Source organism: Danio rerio, chromosome 5 (genome assembly GCF_052040795.2).
Source record: "Danio rerio strain M-AB ecotype USA chromosome 5, GRCz13ab, whole genome shotgun sequence".
Taxonomy (NCBI): Eukaryota; Metazoa; Chordata; class Actinopteri; order Cypriniformes; family Danionidae; genus Danio; species Danio rerio.
In genome coordinates, this window is record NC_141025.1 from 78,153,520 (window position 1) to 78,167,500 (window position 13,981).

The 13,981-nt window shown below is 35.4% G+C and overlaps 1 protein-coding gene across 5 annotated transcripts in view; it reads right to left on the bottom strand.

Annotated features, from left to right (window-relative positions):
• astn2 (astrotactin 2) overlaps positions 1–13,981 on the bottom strand; it is a 579,161-nt gene that overhangs the window by 276,242 nt on the left and 288,938 nt on the right. For all 5 annotated transcript variants that reach the window (XR_015489895.1, NM_001442877.1, XM_087251058.1 and 2 more), the window contains 1 exon segment: positions 8,527–8,628. Coding sequence is in view for 4 of the 5 variants with exons in the window: in NM_001442877.1 (NP_001429806.1) it covers positions 8,527–8,628 (102 nt within the window). In the remaining variant the exon portion in view is untranslated.

Here is a 13,981-nt window from a genome sequence, read left to right on the forward strand (position 1 = left end):
AGTGATCGTCAAAACCTCTGAAAAATTTGCTTGTACAAGCATCCATTGAATGCATAAGCACATTTATTTAGTATTGCAAAAGTATAAGTAAAGGGACATTTTTGTCTGCAAGAGCAAATACGATGAATGAATGAATGAATGAATGGATGGATGGATGGATGGATGGATAAATAAATTGTTTAATAAATGACCTAATGAATGAATGAATGAATGAATCTATGAATGAATGAATGAATGAATGAATGAATGACGGAAAGAAAGAAAGAAAGAAAGAAAGAAAGAAAGAAAGAAAGAAAGAAAGAAAGAATGAATGAATGAATGAATGAATGAATGAATGAATGAATGAATGAATGAATGAATGAATTTATAAGTGATTTAGTGTGAGAGAATAGATGTGTGAATTAATGAGTGAGTAAAAGAAAGAGCACGTGAGTGAGCGAATGAGTGAGTGAATGAATGAGTGACCAAGTAAATTAGTAAGAGAATGAATAATTAAATTAATTATTACATGTATTCATGAGTGATTAAACAAGAGATTAAATTAACAGATTAATTATTGAATGGATGGAAAAACTGAATGGATAAATGAGTGAGTGAATGAATGAGTGTAGTAATGAGTAAGTGAATGAACAAGCAACATTGAATGAATGAATGAATGAATGAATGAATGAATTAATGGATGGAAGAGTGAAAGAGTGAATGGGTAAATGAGTAAGTCAGTGAATGAATGAGCGAATACACAAGTGAGTGAATAAACAAGTGATTGAATGAATGAATTTTTCATTCATTCATTTTCTTTTCAGCTTAGTCCCTTTATTAATCCGGGGTCGTCACAGTGGAATGAACCGCCAACTTATCCAGCTTATATGTTTTTACGCAGCGGATGCCCTTCCAATTGCAACCCATCCCTGGAAAAATGAATGAATGAATAAATTAATTAATGAAAGAGAGAATGAGTGAATAAGTGAACAAATAAATGAGTAAGTGAATAAACAAATTAGTAAATGAATTAATGAATGAATTAAATAATGGATAAAAAATAATATGTGAATGAGTAAGAGAGAATGAATGAGTGAGTGAATAAATAAGTGAGTGGATAAACGGATGAATGAATGAATTAATAATTAATGAAATAGTGAATGGGTGAATGAGTAATTGAGTGAATAAAAGAATGAGTGAATAAACAAGTGAGTGAATGAATGAATGAATGAATGAATGAGTGAGTAAATGAGCAAGTGAATGGGTGAGTGAAAATACCTGTGAGTTAATAAACTACTGGATGAATGAATGGATGAATGAACTAATCAATTAATGAAAGAGTGAATGAGTGAATGGGTAAGTCAGTGAGTGAATGAGTAAATAAATACATGTGTGAGTGAATAAACAATGAGTAAATGAATGAATAAGTTAATTAAAGAATAAATGAAAAAGTAAATGGGTAAATGAGTGAGTGAATGAGTGAGTGAGGGAATAATTAAATGTTTTTCAAAAGAGTCTACATGAGATTGATTAGCGGCTTTAGGAAGCATGGTGAGCCCTTTGAATCTACATCTAAGCCTGTGTGAGTGTGTGTAGAGATTTACTACAGGGACATCATGACATTCTGCAAGACATTTATAGTTTAGTAAGGCAGATTGTGTTGTTAGATCCGTCAGTGTGAGAGTGAACAGTGATCTGCGTCTCTCGTGCATCTTCATAAATTGTCTTTGAATGGCGCTGATAGATGACTGCGACTGCAGGCCTAAGATGCTCCACGCTGAGCTAATCATCTCTACCAGGAGCTGTTTGTCTCTCAACCCTGATAAAATAACAACAGGAAATGACTGATTTTTCCTCCTCCACTTTTCCTGATGCACTGAATCACTTTGCATGGAGAGATATTCAATAAATCAATTCATAGCTTCACTCTATATGTTCTTTTTATACAATGAGATCTGCTGGATGACCTCAGTTTTAAGTTACCATTCATTCATTCATTCATTCATTCATTCATTCATTCATTCATTCATTCATTCATTCATTCATTCATTCATTCATTCATTCATTCATTTATTCATTCATTCATTCATTTACTTATTCATTTATTGTATCAGTTTTAAGTTACTATTTATTTATTTATTTATTTATTTATTTATTTATTTATTTATTTATTTATTTATTTATTTATTTATTTATTTATTTATTTATTCATTTATTCATTCATCCGTGACCTAAGTTTTAAGTAAGAAACTAATTAATTAATTAATTCATTCATTCATTCATTCATTCATTCATTCGTTTGTTCATTCATTCATTCATTCATTCATTCATTCATTCATTCATATAGTCTTTTATGACATCAGTTTTAAGTTACCAATTTAATTTATTCATTCATTCATTCATTCATTCATTCATTCATTCATTCATTCATTCATTCATTCATTCATTCATTCATTCATTCATTCGTTCATTTGTTTGTTTGTTTGTTTGTTTGTTTAATCAATTCATTCATTCATTCATTTAATCATTCATAACATCTTTTTAAAGTTAACAATTATTTATTTATTTATTTATTTATTTATTTTTATTTTTTTAATCGATTTATTCATTCATTCATTCATTCATTCATTAATGACATAAAATTTAAGTGACCAATTATTTATTTAGATATTTTTTAATATTTTTAGTTTATTCATTAGTTTTATTTATCAATTTATTCGTTCATTTATGACATCCGTTTTAGGTTATGAATGCATTTGTTTATGTATTTGTTTGTTGTATGATTTTTTTTTTCATTTATTTATTTATTCATTCATGACATCAGTTTTAAGTTACAATTCATTTACTTAAATATTTATTAATTTTTTATGGATTTTTTAAATCATTTATGACATCAGTTTTAAGTTACCATTTATTAATATTTTTTGTATCATTCTTTCATTCATTCACGACATCAGTTTTAAGTTACGATTTATTTTTTAATCATTCATTCATGACCTGAGTTTTAAGATGCTATGATTTTATTGATTGATTGATTGATTGATTGATTGATTGATTGATTGATTAATCACATAAGTTTCAAGTTTTTATCGATTCATTCATTCATTTATTCATTCATTCATTCATAGTCATCCACAACAAATGTTTCAAGTTACCATTATTTAATTAATTAATTAATTCATACATTCAATCATTCATTATTTCAGTTTTAAGTTACTACTTACTACTTACTACTACTACTAAGTTACTACTATTTATTAAATTATTTTAATCTTTATAGATTCATTTATTCATTCATTCATTCATTCATTCATTCATGGCATCTGTCCTAAGCTACAATTTATTTATTTATTTATTTATTTATTTATTTATTTATTTATTTATTTATTTATTTATTTATTTATTTATTTATTTATTTATGTAATTTTATTGAATTATTCATTCATTTATTTGTTTGTTTTATAATTTATTATTTATTCATCCATTAATTCACTATATATGTAGGAGGTGACAATGAAATATTAACACAAAATAACATTTCTACCATCACTTTTACGTGTTTTCACAATGCCATGCTTTTTGCACACTCCCTTGCAGAATGACACAGAGCATTTTCAAAATGCATTCTGTTATGTTTAGCAGAAAGAAGAAAAAACTCTGACATGTTTATAAATGGAAAGCGTGAGTAAATTAAGATAAATTAATTTAGTTTTCCAGATGAAATATCCCTTTAACACCTCAAAAGCATGCTCAATATAATCACATGCACATGTCTTTTCCTGAAGAGTTAGCAAACCCTTAAAGTCCTTATACAGCAGAAGAAGAACCCTGTGTAAGTCAGCATTTTATCTTATGTCAGGGAGAATAAAACTAACAATGGTTGTGTCTGCTTTACCCGTCAGAATCTCCCTGTGTAATTGCCCAATGTGGACCAGACTTCGCAGACAGTGAAAAGTGAGAGTAATTCGCTGTAATACACCAGTAAAAGGTTGCTCTTATAATGTGTTTGCTCATTTCAAAGACTTCTGTCAAGCATCTGTGATTCCAGCACCCTGTTTTAGAGAAATATGCGTACAGCCTTGTCATTCTTCAGATGCTTTCGCCGGCTGCGTCTTTTGATTTATTAAAGGGAGGATGCTGTAAATATTTGTCCTTTCACATATCTTACCTTGTTTGTTTGTTTTTGCGGTGTGGTTGTTGTGTACTATATTTAACAGTGTGCAAAACACACTTCACACAAAGACATTTTGGCTGACGACTGCTAAAAACACAAAGACTTGCTTATTGTAGGAATATTTTGTGTGCTCATTTAGAGGAATGTGCCTAACGTTATGACTTATAATAGATTCTGCATATACTGATTTAACAATAGGGGCCCTATCATTCATAATAAGACGCAAGATGTGTTTGGCGTGATTTGTTGCTGTATTCAGACCAGTGCAGCAGTAATTTTCATGTTTTGCACCACGTTGTTAAAAATAGCAAATCCAATTGCACATCTTTGTGGACTCATGAGTGTGCTGGTCTGAAAGGGAGGTGTGTTAAAGCGCATTGTTGGCGCTGTCAGATCCTGTGTTCTTTGATTTTGTCATGTGATGTTTTCATTCTCCATGTGTGTTTGTTTTCATCATGTGGGTCATGTTTGTTCTAGTTCCCGCCATTTGTTAATGTTTATTATTTCCACTTGTGTCTTACCCCTGTTTGCAATCAGTTTATTCATCCCTAGTGTATTTAGGCCCCGTTTACACTAGTGCGTTTTAGTTTGAAAACGCATAAGTTTTGCTACGGTTACGCCATCCGTCCACACTACGCCGGAGTTCTCGAGCGCCGAAAACGGAGCTTTTTGAAAACGCTGGAGAGGCCGTTTTCATTCTAAAACGCTGCTGCTCCGTCTCATTGTGGATGGGGAAAGACGGAGACATCTGAAAACGGAGGCGGGGCTGCAAACATTCGCCTATCTGATTGGGGCTTTTCCTGAATATTAAGTAGCCTAACACACACAGTTCAGTCTCGCATCCTCTTATTGTAAGTTAAGACTTCGCAAGGTTGATCAAGGCTGCAGTCTCCCCCTTCTCAGTTTGATATGGAAAACATACCGAGGACACGGGTAAATCTTCAAAGGGAACAGTGTACTTTATAACTTCATTCACATCACCTTGGCTACGTTGTTTCACTTTCTCAACAATAAAATGTAAACATGATTTAAGGAACTGCCTATTTTCATTTTAATATTAGCAACTTAACAGACAGCAGAAATGTTGAGGCGTCGTGCTGCATATATGAGCGTCATCTTCACTGTGTGGATATTTATAACAAAACGGAGCCGATAACAACTGCCTCCTTTCAATTTCAGTGAAAATACGAAACGCACCTTCTCTTTTGCTGAATATCAGTTTTAATAATCGACAATTATAAAAGTATAACATACAATAAGTTTATACATTGTAGGAAATAAAGGCAAGCGATCAGTCAATGTACCTGGATTAATCATTAACTTATCTTTGCACTTACCCAAAACATGTTACCCGTGAACAAGTAACTTAATAGATTCCAATGACCAAAGTCAGGGAATATGTCATTAGATAAAGACAACAACATGAATGAAATATCACGTTTAGCAAATATAGTGAGATTAGATCCAGCGGGAGATGCGTGATGAGCAGTCCGACAAGCAGAGCTCTCATCTGGGTAGAATGCTGGAGCGCTTGCCCGAGAGCGTGTGTGGTCACGTGATGTGCGTTTTCAGCGTTTTGGTGTGGACGGAGAGCAGTTCAGAAACGCTGGGTAAAACGCGAGTGTAGACGCGGATCGTTTTCATTCTACAACGCCGTTTTAAAACTAAAACGCACTAGTGTAAACGGGGCCTTATACTCCTGTGTTTTGTTCAGTCCTTTATCCGGTATTCTCAGTTGTGTCTTGTTGTCACCCCACTTGTTGTCATCCTTTCAAGTGAGTGTTTGTAAATAAGTCTACGGGCCCTATCATACACCCGGCGAAATGTGGCGCAAGGCGCGGCGCAATAGTCTTTTGCTACTTTCAGCTCGGCGCAAGGGTCATTTTGAGGTGTTGCGCCCACTGTTTAAATAGCAAATGTATTTGTGCTCAAATGTGCGCCCATAGGCATTCTGGTCTAAAAAAGCAGGCGTGTTTTGGCGCGTTGCTATTTTGAGAAACTGTAAATAGTCTGATCTTTAGACCAGAACAAAGTCGGTCTGTTGTCTGGCGCAAAATGCGCCTGGCTTACACACTACACACAAGATGTAGAGCAATACGCAAATATCTTTACATATGAAAAAGATATAATATATTAAGGATATATATATATATATATATATATATATATATATATATATATATATATATATATATATATATATATATAATAAGGATATATATAGGATATAAATACAAATGATAAAAATATTACAAAACATAGTAATTTCTAGCCTACATGAATTTAAAAACCACTGCCTTACTTTCTTCATCTCGGGAGGCTTTTTCAGTTCATTCAATTTGCTTTTGTATAATGTTATTATTATTAGCAGTATTATTTATTATATCCATATTTATATTTGTTTTATTAAAAACAAGCTTAGATTTGTCCACCTGTCAGGTTTCAGTCCATATGGGGCATGGCAGGTGTATTTGGAAATAAATGACCACACTTTGTTATTATTGTTCATTTATTCGTTTGCTGGAAATTAGAACTGAATTTAGTAATAGTTTTGAAACGAATCTTTCCGCTTAACTAACGAAATTAATTATTTATAGGCTAATTGATGTCTGTGCATTAAGGTTTCCCTATCCACGAGAGCAAAAGCGAAAGTGAACTTACTTTACATCGTGTGCTTATGGCGCGACGCAGCTTGCTCTTAAAGGGAATGGAAGATGAGACTCTGATTGGTTTATTCTCAAAACACACCTATAACTCATTATGAAAATAAACTCAACCCTTTTAGACCATGCGCCACGGCGCAAAGCGCATTTTCCCCTGCTTAAATTAGCAAAAAACGCGTCCTGACACGCCCTGAAAGCGTTTGCGCCCTGCGTTTTGCGCTCTGCGCATGGACCATCAAAATAGAGACCTATGTGTTTGATAAATCCTGCAATACTTTTGCCTTACCATTGACCGTCTAAAAGCTGTTCTAAAGTCCACAATTAAAGGATTAAAATGATACAAAAATAATTATTTTCTACATCAATATAAACACCACTGCCTCCATGCCTTCTTCACCTCGGGGGGCTTTTTTGTTTATTCATGACAGTCTGAATCTGGATAATGTGATTATTTTTATAGGTATTATTTATTATACGCATATTTATATTTGTTTTAATAAAAACAAGCTTAGATTTGTCCACCTGTGGCGTTTTGGAGACGTCTGCATCACCATATGGGGCGTAGGAACAGGATGTGCGTTTGGATATAACTCAGTTTTCTGAGCACACTTCGTTATTATTGTTCATTTATTCCTTTGCTGGAGATTAGAACTGAATTTAGAAATAGTTTTACACACATCTTTGCTCTTAACAAACTAAATTAAATATGCCGGCTACTGGATGTGTTCAGGGGAGAGAGTTTCCACCGTTTCCTCACTCCACCAAAGTAAAGGAGTAAAGTAAACATTAAAGTAAAGTAAAGAGGCTGAATGGAGGAGGCTCGTTCTTTATCCTTGCGCTGCAGATGCTCTGTTTAACTGTTTTCTCGCTAGTGAAGCGTTCAGTTTTTACACTTGCAAAGTCCGACATGTAAATAGCAAATGTGTCATGGCGCAACATAATTGACTCTTAAAGGGCATGAGAGATGAGAATCTGATTGGTTTAATGCTCATTATGCACGTTATGCTCAAAACACACCCAGAACCCATTAAGAGAAAAAACTCAACCCTGTTAGACCAATGCTGGGACGCAGAGCGTATTTTCCATCCTTAAAATAGCAAAAGTGGACATACCCTTAATGCTTTTGCACCATGCGCTTTACACTTTGCGCCTAGATCGTTGAAATAGAGCCCTAGAACTATAGAGGTGACATTTTGATGATTTAGAATTTTGTGTAATTGAATAATTTGTTGAAATAAAGCCCACATTTCTCGATATCTGACTGCCTAATTATAGAAGAAATCTGAATTATTAGCTGTTAAGTTTAATACTAAGCATAATATTCTAATTATAATAGTTTTAATAACCCATTTTTATTAACTGATTTCTTTTTTTCTTTGCCATGACGACAGCACATAATATTAGACTAGATAGTCTTCAGGACTCTAGTATTCAGCTTAAAGTGACATTCAAAGGCTTAACTATGTAATTAAATGGGTTTAAAACAATTCAAATCAGCTTTTATTCTAGCCAAAATAAAACAAATAAAACTTTTTCCAGAAGAAAACAAATACTATAGAAAATACTGTGAAAATCTCCCTGCTTCATTAAACATCACTTGAGAGATTTTTTTAAAAAGGATACATATTTCACAGGAGGGTGAATCCTTTTTAATGTGCATATTTCTTTCTAGCATTGTTATTTCATTAAAATGACACCTTTTGTGTTTACCTTTGCTGCGGCGGCGGCCCCTGTGCTCCGTGTAGAACTTGACTTGAGTGTCATCATCCATATCTGACCCCGAATCTCCATGACGACCAAACATGCCTACAGCTGCACACAAAAAAACAACAAACACACACACACACACATGATCAGTGATCTTTCTTTCTTTCTTTCTTTCTTTCTTTGTGTCTAACCATGCATTCACACCACCACCAACTTTCCGTCCTGCCAACAACGCTCTGCCATTTGAACTCTGACGATACATTATGTTTCATATTTTAAAGCTCGTTTGGCGTGCTGTCTTGGGAGAGACCCTGAGCTCATAAGATCCTTGAGCCCGGGGTTCCCTCCGGCTTGCAAGGCGAGAGGGGAGTTTGAGCTCAGGTAGATCTGGAGAACTCCCCTGCTGTAGTAGCTAATGAACAGATAGTGATGGCTCTTAAGAGATAACTACTGACTAGGACCATGTGGTGCTGATTTGAATTAGTCAGTTAACTAATCCAACTGGGGAAACTGGGGAACCCGGGGGGGACCATTCACTGAATGGTCGGTTGGCTTGGTAAGAACTAGATCCAGTCTTGGTCTTCACATTAACATTCATTTGTGTTTATACAACATTACTAAAAACTTGAAGCCTGCCATTGCAATAATCAACCTCTTTGCTTCATTTTGCTTGGGAACGAATGCAAAGTTAACAGTTAGGTCTATAAATATTGAGATATCAAAACAATTCTAGCATTTTTGGCTAGACTTACACCAACACAATGGATTTAAAATGAAACGAACAAGATGTGCTTTAACTGCAGACTGTCAGCTTTAATTTGAGGGTATTTGCATCCAAATCAGGTGAGCGATGTAGGAATTACAACAGTTCGCATATGTGCTTCACACTAGTTAAGGGACCAAAATTAATTGGACAATTGGCTTCTGAGCTGTTCTATGGCCAGGTGTGTGTTATTCCCTCATTATCCCGATTACAATGAGCAGATAAAAGGTCCAGAGTTCATTTCAAGTGTGCTATTTGCTTTTGGAATCTGTTACTGTTAACTCAAGATAAGATCCTGTCACTATCAGTCAAGCAAGGCTGAATTCATTTCATTAATTTCATTCGTTGATTTCAGATCCATTGTGTTGATGTATAGAGGCAAATATGTTAGAATTGAGTTAATGTCCAAACTATTTATAGACCTAACTGTATATGCAGATCCTCTCCTCTGAAAAACCTTTTCAATTAATCTACAATTATTAATTCTAGCTATATTGCGGTGAAAGAAAATAAATATTGCAATGTCAGATACAGATTTCTGTATTGTTTAAGTTTGTGTTATACGTTTGTGATACATACAAAGTTATTTTTTATTCCTGCTTTGATAAAGACTATAGTCAAAGTCACCTTGTATTTCAGCATTTAATGACCCTACTGAAATAAACAGACAGTTGTTAAATGTTCCTCCATGTGTAATGATTGGCAAGACATCCATAAAGCCGAGTGTCGGTATATGTGAGTCTGTGCTCTGGATCTCAGTTCACTAAAGCCTGGTGCTCCAGAGAGACGCCATCTGGACTCTTCAGCACACACGCACACACACGCACACGCACACACACACACACGCACACGCACACACTCAGATTCTGCAAAGCATCTTTAACACTTTGTGCCATTCAACAACAAAGCGATGGAGAGTGTTTCCTCGAGTGAACCGAACGTGTGTTTGGACAGATGCGGGTCTCCGGTTAGTGATGCCTGCTTTAATTAGTGATTTGATTGAGTCCGTTGGTTCATCAAGAGTGTGGATGTCAGGTTACTGGCACAAAATGGGATGCTTGAGAAATTGCAGTATAGACCTTTTTCACAAGACTGTTATGATGCGTTTAACACTCATCAGCATCTTAAATCCTTGAAATTGTTTTAATATATATATATATATATATATATATATATATATATATATATATATATATATATATATATATATATATATACTATGCCTTCTTTGCAACTTTGTTAACTGATTGTGTGAGTTTCCCAGAGATGGGATGCGGCTGGAAGGGCATCCGCTGCGTAAAAACTTGCTGGATAAGTTAGTGGTTCATTCCGCTGTGGCGACCCCGGATCAATAAAGGGACTTTAAAAAAAAAAAAAAAAAAAGAAGTCAGTGATACATACAAAGTTATTATTTATTCCTGCTTTGATAAAGGCTACAGTCAAGAAAATGAATGAATGAATGTGTGAGGTGTGTGTAATGCAGTGTGTATTGAGGCAGGACAGTAAAATCTGACATTGTTCTCTCTTCTGGCTGCCGTTATCAGTCTCACACTATTGTTTTCGTCTATCTTAAATGCTTGATAACACAATTGTAGAGTTTTTATGCTATTATTTCAGCTAATAGGATTGTAAAACAATGATTTGTTGTAGTCTCCCATTCACTGCGCTCTGAGTTTACCAACTATGGCCACTTCCGATGCTGAAAAACATGTGGAAAGGGTCCATTATATATTTTGATTGGCGTATTACATATTTTCTAGAACGTTCACAGAAATATAATTTAATTGAACTAGAAATGTAGATATTTTAAAAGTCATAGCTGTCCAGTTAGATTATTTAAAGCGGACGTCTTATACCCTTCTTAAACAAGATGTAAAATAAGTCTCTGATATCCCTAGAGTGTGTATGTGAAGTTTCAGCATAAATTACCAGACAAATAATGCTTTCTAACGCTCTAAAACTGACCCTTTTAGGCTTTGATCCTTGCTGTGGTGTTTTGGTGGCTGTCGCTTTTAATGGGGTATATGTTGAAGCATGCTAATAGGACTTTTAATTTGTCAGTAACCTGGGTTAAGCGCTTCCGGCGAATTGGATGCCAATGCAAAAACCGGTGCGTTTAAGGTCTGTTTTCTTTCAAAATCAGCGATCTCCACTGGCTGAGTGATATCCGATTTAAAGTGGGTCTCAGATTGTACAAGAAGCACTGCATTAAATTACATTTCCCCCCGCCATGTCTTTATAATATGAGCATTTATTTTACCCCAGTATATTCAATGGAGCTTCTGCGTTAGCCTGCCGATTCTGACGGGCGCGTGCGAGTAAACAGCTTTTTCTCTCGTTTTACGCTTGAGCAACTAAATAAATGCTTAAGTTTATTTAACTGAATGTATTTTAATGACATTACAACATCGATGCTGTATAAGGAACCGTATAAAATGGTAAAAAGTGCACAATAACAGATCACCGGAAGTGTATCAGCATGGGAACTGCACTAGCTCGGCATATACCCTGTTCAAATGAGATTGGGCTCTTTTTAAAAGTGGACGGAGCTAAAAATGCCTGTGTGTCAGCATAGTGGCAGACTCAAAAACAAGACTACCATCACATGCTAATGAGGGAGAGATGGTCACTATAGTGGGTGGGGTTTTCCAGCTCTGATGACACACATAGAGAGAGAATGCCACTGTTTAATTGTTTACCCCGGGACTCTTATTTTGGTTAATTTTAATCCTTTTTTCCTCGGGAACACTTTACAATAAGGTTTATTAGTTAATGCATTTACAAACATGAACTAATCATGAACAACACATGTACAGCATTTATTAATCATAATTGAACATTTACTAATGCATTATTAACATCCAAGTCCATGCATGATTACATTAGTTAATGCACCATGAGTTAACATGAACTAACAATGAACAACTGTATTTTCATTAACTAACATGAACAAATACAGTAGTAAAGGTATTGTTCATTGTTTGTTCATGTTAGTAAATGCATTATTTAACATTAACTAATAAACCTTATTGTAAAGTGTGACCCTTATAATAAATCTTTACCATTATATACTAGTTATATTCACACACTGTTACCACATGCATGTGTGTAAACCCCGTGCAAAAGTGATTTTCGCACAAAAGGTCCTCTTTTGAAAGAGGAAGAAAACAGAAATGAAGATAAAAGACAGCAATGGATAAATCAGAACGGTTTAACATAAATAAACGCAGGGAGATTACAGAACAAGCGCTTCTGTTCGGCCTTTCAGATCTCAAACAAGCGCCGCTTCTTGTTTATTCAGCAGATAAATTCTGTTTAGCGAAACAGCATCAGCGCGCGTGATGAAACGAGGGGGAAATCGCTCCTGAAGTCTCCCTTTAGCAGGTTTTCTTCGGAGGCCCGCAGCATTATCGAGCGTCTGGAATTAAAAGAGTGGTTTTGCTTGATTGCACGGCATGCTGGGAGTGCACACTTCACAGGGCTTTATGGAGTGCAGGAATCGAAAGGCGTCTCCAAACTACAGCATAGAGGAGCAATCACAGCACACGTCAAACACATGACGAACAGCGCAGGGACGGAGGAAAAAGGGACTTCACTAAACCACTTACACCACACTCAGAACAAAGAAATGATATACTGCACACAAGCGCAGGACAATAGGCATACGCTGTACCTCTCCAGTGTAAAAATATAGGATAAATGCAGCGATAGTGACTCAGAAGATGTGCTTTTAGTAGGCATTTATATCTCCAGATCATATTATTTCAAACTGTATTTTAAAGTGCTCCTTTTGTGCCATTTAAAATGTTCCTCGTTTTCTTTTGGAGGTCTTCTACACAAGGTCTAAGCGTATCCTTCTGGAGAAAGTCTTATTTGTTTTATTTCGGCTTGAATAAAAGCAGTTCTAAACCAATTTAAGCTCAATATTTTTAGCCCCCTTTAGCAATATTTGTTTTGGATTGTCTACAGAGCAAACCACTGTTCACACATCCATTCCAAAATAGCGGTAAATTCTGACATCATGTATGTGTGTGTGTGTGTGTGTGTGTGTGTGTGTGTATATATATATATATTGTAACGAGCGATCACATGCCACGTCGCCCTGGTCCCTAATTTCACCCAGCTGGACCATCATCAAGCCAGGATCGCTCACAGCTGGACGGCATCACGCGGAGAGGCATATAAGCCCAACCAACGCCAGGAGAAGATGAGCTTCATTCTTTCTATGACTCCCTGTGCTAATGCTTGTCTCTCTGTCTCTTCGTAGCGGACTCCAGCTCGTGACGATCCTTCACCCGACTACTCACTGTCCTTCACCTACTTCCCGGAGCACCAGAGCACCTCACACCGAAGAAGAGCACCTTTTACACCACCTTCACGTTGTAAATAAAGCACCCTCCGGGGACTTGTCTGTAAACCTATCCAACTGTGTCGCTGTTTTCCCTCTGCCTCGCTACAATATATATATATATATATATATATATATATATATATATATATATATATATATATATATATATACATATACAGGATTCAACGCTAAGGATTTTTTATACGGGTCCGATCGGGCCATTGGTTGAGATTTTTACTTGCCCTGCCAAAATTTTCACTGGCCCCACCAAAAAAAAAAAACTAAAAAGTTAACAGCTTTTTCTTAGCCACATATTTTAAATAGTGGCAAAATTCTGCCTGTGA